The sequence below is a fragment of the Rhinopithecus bieti genome, unplaced genomic scaffold (genome assembly GCF_001698545.2).
Source record: "Rhinopithecus bieti isolate Rb0 unplaced genomic scaffold, ASM169854v2 scaffold_4180, whole genome shotgun sequence".
In the NCBI taxonomy this organism is placed as follows: domain Eukaryota; kingdom Metazoa; phylum Chordata; class Mammalia; order Primates; family Cercopithecidae; genus Rhinopithecus; species Rhinopithecus bieti.
Window position 1 is genome coordinate 839,296 of NW_016804388.1, and position 16,179 is coordinate 855,474.

The 16,179-nt window shown below is 48.6% G+C and overlaps 1 protein-coding gene across 1 annotated transcript in view; it reads left to right on the plus strand.

The window, feature by feature from the left end:
* LOC108526793 (caskin-1-like) overlaps nt 1-16,179 on the plus strand; it is a 46,861-nt gene that overhangs the window by 27,762 nt on the left and 2,920 nt on the right. The window contains exon 4 of the mRNA XM_017867683.1: nt 15,357-15,413. Coding sequence (XP_017723172.1) covers nt 15,357-15,413 — 57 coding nt within the window. The remainder of the gene's footprint in view (nt 1-15,356; nt 15,414-16,179) is intronic.

Below are 16,179 nucleotides of genomic sequence, written 5' to 3' on the forward strand. Positions count from 1 at the left end.
CAGCAACTGGGGAGGCTGAGGCCAGAGGATTGCTTGAGCCCAGGAGGTGGAGGTTGTGGTGAGCCAATATCGTGCAACTGTATTCCAGCCTGGGTGATAAGAGTGAAACCCTGTCTTAAATTAAAAAAAAGAAAGAAAGAAAGAAAGAAAGAAAGAAAGAAAATGCAGCTGCATAACTGAGTGCTCACAAAGCTACTCTGCCATGAGTTACTACAGGAAAATGGAGATTCTGGGAGAAGAAACAGTGTATAGATGCAAAAGTTTTGGTTTTGCTGCGGTCTTATTGTGCATGCTTTTAAAAAATCAGATGTGGGATTTTCCCCAAATAAAAATAGTTTTTAGGCCGTGCGCGGTGGCTCAAGCCTGTAATCCCAGCACTTTGGGAGGCCGAGACGGGCGGATCACGAGGTCAGGAGATCAAGACCATCCTGGCTAACACGGTGAAACCCCGTCTCTACTAATAAAATACAAAAAAATCAGCTGGGCGTGGTGGCGGGCGCCTGTAGTCCCAGCTACTCCGGAGGCTGAGCCAGGAGAATGGCGTGAACCTGGGAGGCGGAGCTTGCAGTGAGCCGAGATCTGGCCACTGCACTCCTGCCTGGGCGACAGAGCGAGACTCCGTCTCAAAAAAAAAAATGAGAGAATTAAACCCAAAGCAAGCAGAGGGATAAAAAACAAAACCATCTGCTGTGGTCTGAATGTTTGTGTTCCCAAAAGTTTATCTGCTGAAATCTAATCACANAAAATATATATATATATATATATTTTTTATAATAGGATAAAGTTATGTCCCAGCATAGCGATATTCATGACCATCCTCGCCCCTTCTTTGTACTGTCTTTGTGACATTCTTGACAGGTCTACCATTTGAGTGGATTACGCCCTGCAACCTGGCTCTAGGCAGAAGACTGCCTCTTCTTCTCAGAAGCCTGCCTGGGTTGCACGGGGACACCTCGCCCAGCAGGGTTCACAACTCTGTCAGCTCTCTGCTGCCCCTCTCCATCCATGCCATGCACACAAATCCATAAGGACTGGCTCCCGATTATTATTATTTTTTTTGAGATGGAGTTTCGCTCGTGTTGCCCAGGCTGGAGTGCAATGGTGCGATCTCTGCTCACCGCAACGTCCACCTCCTGGGTTCAAGCAATTCTCCTGCCTCAGCTTCCCGAGTAGCTGGGATTACAGGCATGCACCACCATGCCCGGCTAATTTTTGTATTTTCTTTTTAGTAGAGACAGGGTTTCTCCATGTTGGTCAGGCTGGTCTCGAACTCCCAACCTCAGGTGATCCGCCATCTTGGCCTCCCAAAGTGCTAGGATTACAGGCGTGAGCCATCGCGCCCGGCCAGGACTGGTTCCCGATTCTAATGGCTGCCCGAAACCCTGTGCCCAGCCCAGCTGAGCTCTGTACCTGCCAGGGCACTTGATCTGCTATAATTGCTCTGGGCCTCAGCCTCCCCATGCAGCACACACACACACACACACACACACACACACACACGGTCAGTGTGCTTCACAAGGATATAGGGAGAACTTTAGGAGAGGGAGACATGTCTTCTAAGAATCACTTTTAGTAATAAATAGCATGGAGGCGGGGGCGGCGGGGGCAATGGCTCACGCCTGTAAACCCAGCACCTTGGGAGGATGAGGCGAGCAGATCACCTGAGGTCAGGAGTTCAAGCCAGCCTGACCAACATGGACAAACCCCGTCTCTACTAAAAATACAAAATTAGCTGGGCATGGTGGTGTGCGACTGTAATCCCAGCTACCTGAGAGGCTAAGGCAGGAGAATCACTTGAACCCGGGAGGCAGAGGTTGCAGTGAGCCGAGATCGCACCATTGCACTCCAGCCTGGGAAACAAGAGTGAAACTCCGTCTCAAAAAAAAAAAAAAAAAATAGCATGGGGGGATGAAGCCTCATATTTTGACAATAAATTCCTCCTGGCATATATTACAATCTGATGCATTCTTAAATGTGAATTCCTTTGTGCTATAAACATTAAGTGCCGCGTTTTCTCAATGCTGTGAGCTTTTAATTCTGCGGCATGGCTCTGTGACTGTGGCTGTGAGTACGGCTGTGTGGATGTGCACGTGGTCATTCCACACCTTAGATGTGAGAGGTGCACTCTGGTCTGTGGTCGACAGCTAAGTTGCTCTATCTCTTTAAACTTCACTGCACCAAACTGGAGAACCCACAGCTGCTGTTTCCCAGTGGGTCTGGGCAGTAGCTGAGGTTGGTTTGCAAGCCAACTATAATTTTCTGTGGTAGATTCTTTATTTTTCTTTCTTTCTTTTTTCTTTGTCTTTTCTTTCCTTTCCTTTCCCTTTTTTTTTTTCTTTCTTTTTTTTTTTTTTTTTAGCGCTCCTGCGCACTGCCTGATGTTCCCTCCCTGGGCTGGATGCCATTGCTGGGAGACTCAGAAGCCACGCGTGGAAGATGGCGGTGTGGGTGTGGCCTGGGTGCTCCCATGATGGGGTGGAGGGAGCCATCATCCCCAACACACACCTGCACACTGACTCGGATCCGCATTGGACTGTGGGACCTGGGTGGACCCCCTAAAATGTGGGTTTTGTGATGGTTATAACAGCCTGCATTGACTGGCTCCTCAGCCAGTCTCAGGGTCTTTGGCAATATTTGGAACTTGCTTGGCCCTTTGTCTTTTGATACTTATCTGGCCAAATCTGGCCTGAATGGACCAAACTTCGGCCTTTTCTGTTTCTGGGCAGGCATTGTTGGACACTGCCAGAGAGAAATCTCAAAGTCAGACATTACATTGTCTGGGATGCAGCTGTGCCCAGCAATCCTGGTGTGTCCCCAATCCAACTTTCTCTGCCACCTTCTGGAGTGGCTATTTCAAGTCTCTGGTTTTCTGAAGCCCTCAAGTCTCTCTTTCCACTTCAAAGAGAACATTGCAGTCATTGCTTGGGAACTTGCTCCAAGTGATGGGCAACTGTGCCCACTCTCCCATCCTCTCCCACACCTAGGGAGTTCATGGCTAGCCCTGCCCTCTGGGCACTGGCCCCCAGTCAGAGACCTCTGCAGGGGCAGTGCTCCATCTCATGCCATCTCTTGCCTGCACCTTCCTCTCTGCTAGTGCCTTTCTTCTGTGTATCTGGCTGTGTAGGAGAAGTTCTCTAGCAGCAGAGCCTAGTTCAACGGTTTAAAAAAAAAATACACCATAGGTTTCATGCCCTGAATACCACTTACAGAGCAGCTACTGGGTACTTGCAATATAGGCAAAATGCAGATCTTGCTCAACTCTTCTGGTGTCTGTCTTTGTTAACTAGCCGTCGCGCTCCCCGAGGTAAAATGGCTCTCTCGAGAGGGGTGACACAGGTCATTGATGGTGGGTAGCAGACATCAGTCGCTACCACTTGTTTTCTTGTTGGTGGTAATGGAGACCCTCCAGAGAACCCTTACACCCCTCTGAATCTCCTCATGGGAGGAAAACTAGGTTGTGCTCTGAAATGTCATAAAGTCATATTTGGAGAGCTGTGCTGACTCTGAGGGGCTGGCTGAGATCTCTCTCTTCCTGAACAGCATGCCGACTGCCATACCACGGTTCCTCATGCAGGCAGCGCAGGGCAAAGCTGGGAGGCACATCTTGGACTCTAACGTAATGATTTTTTTCCTGCTTCTGTGGTTAAACACATTTAGAGGACCTGCTTTGAAGGTTCCTATGTTCCTGGCTGCATTATGCAAATCATAGGCACGTGTATGTTAGGAATGCAAGGAGCCTGTTTACATCATCTTTGTTGTTGTTGTCGTTGAGGTTGAGTCTTGCTCTGTCGCCCAGGCCAGAGTACAGTGGTGCAATCTTGGCTCACTACAACCTTCGCCTCCTGGGTTCAAACAATTCTTGTGCCTCAGCCTCCTGAGTCGCTGGGATTGCAGGCACACACCACCACACCCAGCTAATTTTTTTTTTTAATATTTTTAGTAGAGATGGGGTTTCACCATGTTGGCCAGGCTGGTCTCGAACTCCTGACCTCAGGTGATCCTCCAGCCTCTGAACCCAAAGTGCTGGGATTTCAGGCGTGAGCCACCACACCTGGCCTACATCATCTTTTGTGGAAAAAAAAAAGTGTTTATACACTTGAATGTCTAATCAGCATTTCAAAGGTAACATGCCCAAAACCAAATTCTCATTATCCCTCCTCCCCAGCCACCTTCATCCCAGCAGGGGTGTCACCAGCAGCTCAGGCCAATGATCTAGTCATCAGACTTGACTCCCCTCATGCGCTCTCACCCACCCATCCAACCAATCAGAAATATTACTGACTCTGCTTTCCAAATCTACCCTCATTACACCTCCCCCCAACTCACCTCCACCCTCTCCCAGACGTCACCATCGTTCCTGGACAGTTACAGTGGCCTTCTACAGGTCATGTCTCCCCCATTGTCTTCTCTCCTGAATTCTATTCTCCATAGACAAGCTAGACTATTTTGATCATAAAAATCTCACTGTGCTATTCCCTGCTTACAATAACCTCCTCTCCCTTGTGGAATCAAATCTGAAGTCCCGAAGTGCTGGGATTATAGGCTCACGCTAACATGGTGAAACCCCGTCTCTACTAAAAAATAGAAAAAATTAGCCAGGCGTGGTGGTGGGTTCCTGTAGTCACAGCTACTCGGGAGGCTGAGGCAGGAGAATGGTGTGAACCCAGGAGGCGGAGCTCGCAGTGAGCCAAGATCACACCACTGCACTCCAGCCTGGGCGACAGAGCGAGACTCCATCTCAAAAAATAAAAAATAAAAAAACTGAAGTCCTCGCCGTGACTGCACCAGCCCTCCAGCATCCCTGTTTCTTGGGCCTGCCAGGCCAGTCCCCACCTGAGGACTTTTGCACTTATTATGTCCTCTGCCAAGAAAGCTCTTCCCTGAGATCTCAGTTCCTGGAGTGGCCTTCCTTGACATCATAGTGTCCCAGGGCTGCTGTAACCACAGACTGGATGGCATAAACAACAGAAATGTGGTCTCTCACAGTTCTGGAGCCAGAAATCCAAAATCAAGGTGTCTGCAGGGCCATGCTCTCTTGCTCTGAAAGCTCTGAGAAAGGATCTATGTTACATATCTTTCTCAGCTTCTGGTGGTTCCCATAAACCCTTCGTGTTCCTTCGTTTATAGACGCGTCATTCTAATCTCTGCCTCCAGTGTCACCTGGCGCTCCCACTATGTGTCTGTGACCCTTCCCTTCTTGTAAAGACACCAGTCACGCTGGATTAGGACCCACTCTAATTCACCATGACCTCACGTTAACTTGATTACTTCTGTGAAGACCCTATTTCCAAATAAAGTCACATTCACAGGTGCCAGGTTAGGGCTTCAACATATCTTTTTTTCCTTTTTTTAGAGACGGAGTTTCGCTCTTGTCACCCAGCCTAGAGTGCAATGGTTTGTGGTCTCAGCTCACTGCAACCTCTGCTTCCCAGGTTCAAGTGATTCTCCTGCCTCAGCCTCCCAAGTAGCTGGGATTACAGGTGCCCACCACCATGCCCAGCTAATTTTTGTATTTTTTTAGTAGAGACAGGGTTTCACCATGATGGCCAGGCTGGTCTCAAACACCTGACCTCAGGTGATCCACCCACTTCAGCCTCCCAAAGTGCTGGGATTACAGGCATGATCCACTGTGCCCGGCTGTCTTCAACGTATCTTTTTGGGAGCCCTTTGAATCTTCAATGCATAAAAACATCCTATATCCTATAGATGTAGAGTCGCTATTTGCTCTACATCTTGGCCTGTTTTCTTCACCCCATGTCATTTCCCACTATCTGGAACTATGCCCCAAAGGATAGTGGCAGCTGTCTACATTAGAATCTCCCTACCCATTCTCCTTAAAACTGTACAGGTGAGCAAGGAGAGACACCCATTGCTCATGTCTACACCACATCTAGAAGGCAGAAGAAAAAAGTGGCTTAAAAAGGATCAGCTGAAGCAAGAGAGCGCCCTAGCAATCAATCACAGAAGAAAAAGGGTGTTGTTGGTTAAAGAAACTGCCCTTCACTCTAGCAACAGAAGAGGGAGCAGTTGATCTGCACAACCAATAGGCCACTGGGGCCCCTAGGCCTCCACTGCATTGTCTGCTATTGCCAGTCCAGGGAAACGCAACAGAAATAAACAAGAACAATCACAAAGCAGAAAAGGAGAACCATACTTTCTGGCAGATGGAGCCACTTTGGAAAACAGTTTGGTGAGTCTTCAAAAAGTTAAACATGGAATTTCCGTGACCCAGCAATTCCACTCCTAGGTATATCCCAAGACAAATGAAAACATGTCCACACAGACACTTGTACATGAATGTTCCTAGCAGTATTACTCCATAAGAGCCAAAAGGTGGAAACCGCTCAAACGCCCATCAACTGATGAATAAGTGAACACGTTGTGGTATATATCGATATAACAAGAGACTATTTGCGGTAAACAGGAATGAAATACGGATTGATACTACAACATGGATTAACTTTGAAAACATTGCTGGGGTTCGGAAGCTGATGCCCCATATTTGATGCTTTGTACATGCTGAACTGGAAAAAGAGCTTCAAGGTGTCTCTCCTCCCTCCTGCCCCAAAGCATAGGCTTCCCTGACATTCCCCCATCTGTCTAGAGTCTGGGCCTACGAAGGAAAACAATCACCTCCAGTCACTTCCCTGAGTTTTCATTAACTGCACCCATATCTCAGGAAGGAAAACTAAAGTCTGTCAACACACCTACACAGAATTTGTCACAAACCACTGTCTGCTCTGCAGGCCCAAAAGACTTTACCGCAGACCCTGGCGTGTTCTTCAAGCCCTTTGAATCTTCCGCAGTCATCATTTATTGCCCCTCCACAAAATTCCTCTTCTCCCACTCCCGTAACTATGACTAGGGAAGATTCAAAGGGCTAAAAATACAAAAATCAGCTGAGCGTGGTGGCACATGCCTGTAATCCCAGCTACTTGGGAGGCTGAGGCACGAGATTTGATTGAACTCAGGAGGTGGAGGTTGCAGTAAGATGAGATCGTGCCACTGCACTCCAGCCTGGGGGACAGAGCGAGACTCCATCTCAAAATAAAAACAAACAAACCAACAAAAACAGGTGATTGGGTCATGACAGTGCTGCCTTTGTGAATGGATTAACCCATTCATCAACTAATGGACTGGTGGGTTAATGGATTAATGTGTTATCACAGAGTGGAACTGGTGGCTTTATAAGAAGAGGAAGAGACATGGGCCAGCATGCTCAGTCCCCACAACCCCCTCCTCCCCCGCAATGTGATGCCCAGCACCACCTTGTGACTCTGCAGAGAGTCCCCACCAGCAAGAAGCCCTCATGAAATGCAGCCACTCAACCTCGGACTTCCCAGCCTCCAGAAGTGTGAGAAATAAGTTTCATTTCTTAGCAATTACTCCGTTTCAAATATTCTATTATATGCAACAGAAAATGGACTGAGAGAGTTCTTAAGGAGTTCCCCATCACATCCGAGGCTTATCCAGAGGTGACCCTTTTCTGGTTCCCCAGGACGCTCCTGGAGGAAAGGAGTGGACGCTGCCCACCACCCCATTCATTGGATGCAGGGCCTGAAGGGAGGACCTGCAGAGGGTTTTCCAGCGGCTCCTTAAAAGGAGCCTGGAGAGAGGTGGTTGAATTACTTCCTCAGTGCGTCTTATTTGTTAATGACATGCTGATTTCAATGATCCATGTCATCCCTGTCCCTATTACCATAAATAATGAAGCATTAGCTGTACGTGGCAGTGGCTGTCTAGAGCAGCAAAGAGCCGATCCCATGGTGTGTCTGCCCTGTCAAAAGCATGTTGGCTGTGCTTAAAAATGACACTCCAGCCTGTCCCTGCAATCCCCACGCGCTTTCATCGTGAGTCAGGACTTCAAGATGCTGTTCATTCCGAAGCCATGTCAGCTCAGCTGTCAAGATAAGAAAGTTTACTGCATCTTGTATTTATGATAAACTGGAGTGACATGCAGATTTTGAATTTCTTATTCTAAAGCCATTTTAATCTAGGCTACATGCAGCCTGTCAAAAGGCAGGATCCATGGTGGGGGCTGGGGACTGAAGAGAGGTGACAGCAGTGCGATTGGCAGACAGGTGAGAGGGAAGGTGAGCNGGCTAACATGGTGAAACCCCGTCTCTACTAAAAAATAGAAAAAATTAGCCAGGCGTGGTGGTGGGTTCCTGTAGTCACAGCTACTCGGGAGGCTGAGGCAGGAGAATGGTGTGAACCCAGGAGGCGGAGCTCGCAGTGAGCCAAGATCACACCACTGCACTCCAGCCTGGGCGACAGAGCGAGACTCCATCTCAAAAAATAAAAAATAAAAAAACTGAAGTCCTCGCCGTGACTGCACCAGCCCTCCAGCATCCCTGTTTCTTGGGCCTGCCAGGCCAGTCCCCACCTGAGGACTTTTGCACTTATTATGTCCTCTGCCAAGAAAGCTCTTCCCTGAGATCTCAGTTCCTGGAGTGGCCTTCCTTGACATCATAGTGTCCCAGGGCTGCTGTAACCACAGACTGGATGGCATAAACAACAGAAATGTGGTCTCTCACAGTTCTGGAGCCAGAAATCCAAAATCAAGGTGTCTGCAGGGCCATGCTCTCTTGCTCTGAAAGCTCTGAGAAAGGATCTATGTTACATATCTTTCTCAGCTTCTGGTGGTTCCCATAAACCCTTCGTGTTCCTTCGTTTATAGACGCGTCATTCTAATCTCTGCCTCCAGTGTCACCTGGCGCTCCCACTATGTGTCTGTGACCCTTCCCTTCTTGTAAAGACACCAGTCACGCTGGATTAGGACCCACTCTAATTCACCATGACCTCACGTTAACTTGATTACTTCTGTGAAGACCCTATTTCCAAATAAAGTCACATTCACAGGTGCCAGGTTAGGGCTTCAACATATCTTTTTTTCCTTTTTTTAGAGACGGAGTTTCGCTCTTGTCACCCAGCCTAGAGTGCAATGGTTTGTGGTCTCAGCTCACTGCAACCTCTGCTTCCCAGGTTCAAGTGATTCTCCTGCCTCAGCCTCCCAAGTAGCTGGGATTACAGGTGCCCACCACCATGCCCAGCTAATTTTGTATTTTTTTAGTAGAGACAGGGTTTCACCATGATGGCCAGGCTGGTCTCAAACACCTGACCTCAGGTGATCCACCCACTTCAGCCTCCCAAAGTGCTGGGATTACAGGCATGATCCACTGTGCCCGGCTGTCTTCAACGTATCTTTTGGGAGCCCTTTGAATCTTCAATGCATAAAACATCCTATATCCTATAGATGTAGAGTCGCTATTTGCTCTACATCTTGGCCTGTTTTCTTCACCCCATGTCATTTCCCACTATCTGGAACTATGCCCCAAAGGATAGTGGCAGCTGTCTACATTAGAATCTCCCTACCCATTCTCCTTAAAACTGTACAGGTGAGCAAGGAGAGACACCCATTGCTCATGTCTACACCACATCTAGAAGGCAGAAGAAAAAAGTGGCTTAAAAGGATCAGCTGAAGCAAGAGAGCGCCCTAGCAATCAATCACAGAAGAAAAGGGTGTTGTTGGTTAAAGAAACTGCCCTTCACTCTAGCAACAGAAGAGGGAGCAGTTGATCTGCACAACCAATAGGCCACTGGGGCCCCTAGGCCTCCACTGCATTGTCTGCTATTGCCAGTCCAGGGAAACGCAACAGAAATAAACAAGAACAATCACAAAGCAGAAAAGGAGAACCATACTTTCTGGCAGATGGAGCCACTTTGGAAAACAGTTTGGTGAGTCTTCAAAAGTTAAACATGGAATTTCCGTGACCCAGCAATTCCACTCCTAGGTATATCCCAAGACAAATGAAAACATGTCCACACAGACACTTGTACATGAATGTTCCTAGCAGTATTACTCCATAAGAGCCAAAAGGTGGAAACCGCTCAAACGCCCATCAACTGATGAATAAGTGAACACGTTGTGGTATATATCGATATAACAAGAGACTATTTGCGGTAAACAGGAATGAAATACGGATTGATACTACAACATGGATTAACTTTGAAAACATTGCTGGGGTTCGGAAGCTGATGCCCCATATTTGATGCTTTGTACATGCTGAACTGGAAAAGAGCTTCAAGGTGTCTCTCCTCCCTCCTGCCCCAAAGCATAGGCTTCCCTGACATTCCCCATCTGTCTAGAGTCTGGGCCTACGAAGGAAAACAATCACCTCCAGTCACTTCCCTGAGTTTTCATTAACTGCACCCATATCTCAGGAAGGAAAACTAAAGTCTGTCAACACACCTACACAGAATTTGTCACAAACCACTGTCTGCTCTGCAGGCCCAAAAGACTTTACCGCAGACCCTGGCGTGTTCTTCAAGCCCTTTGAATCTTCCGCAGTCATCATTTATTGCCCCTCCACAAAATTCCTCTTCTCCCACTCCCGTAACTATGACTAGGGAAGATTCAAAGGGCTAAAATACAAAATCAGCTGAGCGTGGTGGCACATGCCTGTAATCCCAGCTACTTGGGAGGCTGAGGCACGAGATTTGATTGAACTCAGGAGGTGGAGGTTGCAGTAAGATGAGATCGTGCCACTGCACTCCAGCCTGGGGACAGAGCGAGACTCCATCTCAAAATAAAACAAACAAACCAACAAAACAGGTGATTGGGTCATGACAGTGCTGCCTTTGTGAATGGATTAACCCATTCATCAACTAATGGACTGGTGGGTTAATGGATTAATGTGTTATCACAGAGTGGAACTGGTGGCTTTATAAGAAGAGGAAGAGACATGGGCCAGCATGCTCAGTCCCCACAACCCCTCCTCCCCGCAATGTGATGCCCAGCACCACCTTGTGACTCTGCAGAGAGTCCCCACCAGCAAGAAGCCCTCATGAAATGCAGCCACTCAACCTCGGACTTCCCAGCCTCCAGAAGTGTGAGAAATAAGTTTCATTTCTTAGCAATTACTCCGTTTCAAATATTCTATTATATGCAACAGAAAATGGACTGAGAGAGTTCTTAAGGAGTTCCCCATCACATCCGAGGCTTATCCAGAGGTGACCCTTTTCTGGTTCCCCAGGACGCTCCTGGAGGAAAGGAGTGGACGCTGCCCACCACCCCATTCATTGGATGCAGGGCCTGAAGGGAGGACCTGCAGAGGGTTTTCCAGCGGCTCCTTAAAAGGAGCCTGGAGAGAGGTGGTTGAATTACTTCCTCAGTGCGTCTTATTTGTTAATGACATGCTGATTTCAATGATCCATGTCATCCCTGTCCCTATTACCATAAATAATGAAGCATTAGCTGTACGTGGCAGTGGCTGTCTAGAGCAGCAAAGAGCCGATCCCATGGTGTGTCTGCCCTGTCAAAAGCATGTTGGCTGTGCTTAAAATGACACTCCAGCCTGTCCCTGCAATCCCCACGCGCTTTCATCGTGAGTCAGGACTTCAAGATGCTGTTCATTCCGAAGCCATGTCAGCTCAGCTGTCAAGATAAGAAAGTTTACTGCATCTTGTATTTATGATAAACTGGAGTGACATGCAGATTTTGAATTTCTTATTCTAAAGCCATTTTAATCTAGGCTACATGCAGCCTGTCAAAAGGCAGGATCCATGGTGGGGGCTGGGGACTGAAGAGAGGTGACAGCAGTGCGATTGGCAGACAGGTGAGAGGGAAGGTGAGCAACCGAGAAAGGTGCCTGGGTTCCCAAACAGGGTTCCAGAGGCAAGTCCACGCTGCCTAGAAGTGAGATGGCTCTGGGGCAGGACGCATGAAGGGTCTCGCCCAGAACAGCGGTTCCAGCGGTGATTCCCAGGGATCTATGGAAAACCTGAGCACGGGGAAAGCTTGAGTCACAAGATGTTTCAGCCCTTTTGAGGACTAGGTATTTGTGAACACAGGCCAGCCTTGGAAATGGAATATGCTCTCGACTTACAATGCTGCCACTTAAGAGGTTGTTGGGCTGGGGGTTACTCATTCAGGGCACTGTTGTCACTTTTGGGGTGAGAAAAGCCAAATTATTACACGCTGAAGCGGATGTGTGGGGCCTGAGGTTTATGCCACCAAAAGGGCCTGCAGTGAGGGGTCCTAGTACCCCAGGCACAGAGGACCATGAGCTGCCCAGGGCCTCATGCCTGGGGAAGGCTGAGATGTGAAGCCCGGTCCCCGTTCCTGGCACAGAGGGCCTAAGACCTTTGGAATCTCTGCAGTGAGAAGAATGAATGTTTTTTGTGTACTAATGAAATGACTGGAGGCTGGGAGCCCCCGAACAGCTTCAGGATGAGGGCTGGTCCCAGAAAGACCAAGGCAGGATTAAGGGGTTGGAACTTTCAGCCCCACTCCCTGCAAACCTCCTCTGGGGAGAGGAGACAGGCTGGAGATTGAGGTCATCACCAGTGGTCAATGATTAATCAATCATGAATCATGTCCATGTCATGAAAACTCCCTGAACATTCCTGAACAATGGAGTCTGGAGAACGTCCAGGTTGGCAAACACGACCGTGTATTGACAGGGCGGCACACCCCCGACTCCATGGGGACAGAAACTGCTGGGCTCGGGACCCTTCCATGACAGGGTGGCACACCCCCGACTCCATGGGGACAGAAACTCCTGGGCTCAGGACCCTTCCAGACCTAGCCCTGGCTGTTTGTCTGTGTCCATGGTAATAATCTGGTAATAGTAAATAAGTGTTTTCTTGATTTCTGTGAGCTGTTCTAGCCAATTATGGACCTGAGGGAGGTGGAGATTGTAAGAACCTCCTGACTTTGTAGCCAAGTCGGACAGAAGTGTAGGTTCTCTGAGTACCTAAGACTTGTGACTGGCGTCTGTGGTGTAGGCGATCTTGTGGGACCGAGCCCTTGAACCCGTTCAGTCTGACATTAGTTAGTGTTAGAACTAAATTGAATCATAGGACACAGCTGGTACTGGAGAACTGGCTGGCATGGGAAAAGATCCCACATTTGGGGTGAGAATAGTTTGAGTAAGAACAACTCAAGCCCATTCTTCATTTCTCAGCCGGGTGGCTTTTGTTTGCTTTGCTGCTCCAACATTTCATTACTCATCTGAGCCCCAGTGGGCCTTTATTAAGAAGATAAACCTTTTAACATAAAAACTGGCTCCAGATCTGAGCCACTCATTTCCCCTGAAGCTCTCTGGGGTCCTCGTGGGCTCTCTGTTTGGACAGGTGATCCCAGCGAGTCTCCCAGCTTCAGAGGCTGAGAGGCTGTGATCCCCATCAAAGGCAGCACACACCAGTTTCCCCCAAGGAGCCCCCATCTGCCTTCAATTCCACCTACAGTAGGACAGAATTGGCAGAGGGCACAGCTGGCTGCCATGGCTTCCAGGGGCTGGAAGGAGACAATTTACTGCAGGGATTCTTTTTTTGTTCGTTTGAAACAGCATCTCACTGTTGCCCAGGCTGGAGTGCAGTGGCACGATCTTGGCTCACTGCAACCTCCACCTCCCGGGTTCAAACAATTCTCATGCCTCAGCCTCCCGGGTAGCTGGGATTACAGGCACACGCCACCACAGCCGGCTAATTTTTTGTATTTTTAGTAGAGACGAGGTTTTGCCATGTTGGCTGGGCTGGCCTCAAGTGATTCACCCGCCTTGGCCTCCCAAAGTGCTGGGATTACAGGCATGAGCCATCGTGCCCGGTTTACTACAGGGATTCTTATCCGAGGGCTTATGGATCCCAAAATGGCATGTATAATTTTTATTTTTAAGGTCTGGTTTTCTGAGGAAATCAGTTGTCCAATTTTCAAATGGGTCCTTGACTACCCTCAAAGGTTAAAATGATTTCCAGGTGAAAAAATAAAGAAAATACTGTTGCATTCTCTGTTTTTTTTTTTTTTTTTTTTTTTTTTCTAAAAGTCAAATCAAGTATGGGAAATTCCAGTTATCCAGGGTGCCTCGACCAGGGAGTCCTCTGGCTGCTTGAACATGGAGGCACCACACACCGTCCATGTGTAATCACCCAGCGGGCTCTCCATGCCCATTGCCTAGACAGAGCCGATGTATCAAGACAGGGGAATTGCAGTCGAGAGTTTAATTCACGCAGAGCCGGCTGTACAGGAGACTGGAGTTTTATTACTACTCAAACCAGTCTCCCTGAAAACTTGTGGATCTGGGTTTTTGAGGAAAATTTGGTGGGTTGGGGGAGTTGGAAAATGGGGAATGCTGATTGGTTGGGTGGAAGATAAAAATGTTCCTGGAAAGGGGTCCCGATCCAGATACCAAGAGAGGGTTCTTGGAGCTCACACAAGGAAGAATTCAGGACGAGTCCACAAAGTTGGCTACTCCATAGGCAGGGCAGAGGCATGAGCTGCTGGAGGGAGTCTACTTAGTTATTTCTTGATTATATGCTAAACAAGGGGTGGATTATACATGAGTTTTCCAGGAAAGGGGCAGGCAGTTCCCAGAACTGAAGGTTACTCCCTCTTTTAGACTATATGGGGTAACTTCTGCATGTTGCCATGGCATTTGTAAACCGTAATGGTGCTGGTAGGAGTGTCTCTTAGCATGCTAAACATTATAATTAGAGTATAATAAGCAGTGAGGACGACCACAGGTCATTCTACTCATTATAAGACGTCGTCATCTTGGTTTTGGTGGGTTTTGGCTGGCTTCTTTACGACATCCTGTTTTATCAGCAAGGTCTTTATGACCTGTATCTTGTGCTGACCTCCTACCTCATCCTGTGACTAAGAATGCCTAACCTCCTGGGGATGCAGTCCAGTAGGTCTCAGCCTTATTTTACCCAGCCCCTATTTAAGATGGAGTTGCTGTGGTTCAAACACCTCTGACAAAATCACAGAAAGTCGAAGCTGTCCTCTTTTGCTGAGTCAGTTCCTGGGTAGGGACCACAAGACTCGATGAGCCAGTTTATCAATCTGGGTGGTGCCAGCCCATCATCGATCATCATGTGCAGGGTCTACAAATTATCTCAAGCACTGATCTCAGGCCTTACCATAGGGAGGTTATCCTCAGGAGCAATTTGGGAAGGCTCAGAATCTTGCAGTCTCCAGCTGCATGACTCCTAAACCCTAATTTCTAATCTTGTAGCTAATTTGTTAGTCCTGCACAGGCAGTGTAGTCCCCAGGAAGGCAGGGAGTTTGTTTTGGGAAAGGGCTGTTATTGTCTTTGTTTCAAAGCAAAACAATAAACCAAGCTCCTCCCAAAGTTAGTTGATGCCCAGGAATGAACAAGGACAGCTTGGGGGTTGGAAGCAAGATGGAGGCAGTTAGGTCAGATCTTTCACCGTCACAGCTTGTCTGTTATAATTTTGCAAAGGCGGTTTCACACGGACATTGCTTTGGTAAGATCTACCATTTCTCTGAAGGTTGAGTTTGGGATGCAGTAGCCTTTGAGTACCACTGTCCTGTTGCTGTGTGTGTGTTCAGGGCAATCCAGGAAATCTGGAGAAACCAGAGTGTGTGGGCCCCGCCCCCATTTCTCTGGTGGGTCAGGCAGGAGGGTGACTGAGGAAATGTGTCCTGGGATACTTCCCGCCTCCCAGGGTGTGTGGGACTCAGCCCTTCCCCAGCCTGCAGAGGATGGGGGTGCTTTGCCAGCGGTCAAGGCATGTGCCCCAGGGGGCCAGGAAGCCTTTATCAACTCCTTGCTACCCCAGCCAGAAGCAGCAAAGGCTCCACCCTGTCCTGCTGCCTGAGCACAGAGTTTTTTTTTCTTTTTTTTCTTTTTTTGCTGTTGTTGTTGTTGTTGATTTTTGAGCCAGAGCCTCATTCTGTCGCCCAGCCTGGAGTGCAGTGGCACAATCTCAGCTCACTGCCTGCAACGTCTGCCTCCCGGGCTCAAGCGATTCTCCTGCCTCAGCCTCCCGAGTAGCTGGGACTACAGGCGCCCGCCACCACGCCCAGCTAATTTTTGTATTTTTAATACATAGGGGGTTTCACCATGTTGGCCAGGATAGTCTCGAACCCCTGACCTCGCGATCCGCCCACCTCGGCCTCCCAAAGTGCTGGAATTACAGGGGTGAGCCCACCGCGCCCGGCCTGACCACAGACTTTTATCAGATTTTTTCTTTCTTCTAAATTCCTGTGAGACCAGCCGCCCGAGGGATTAAGAATATCGAGGGATGGAAGGGAGAGTAAAAGAAGGGGCACTTTTCCCTAGGGAAAGGGAGGCAAGGAGGGAGGGGTCGCGGAGGGAAGGAGGGGGCGTGGAGGGAGGGAAGCAGGAAAAGGGGGAGGGAGGAGAGGGAGG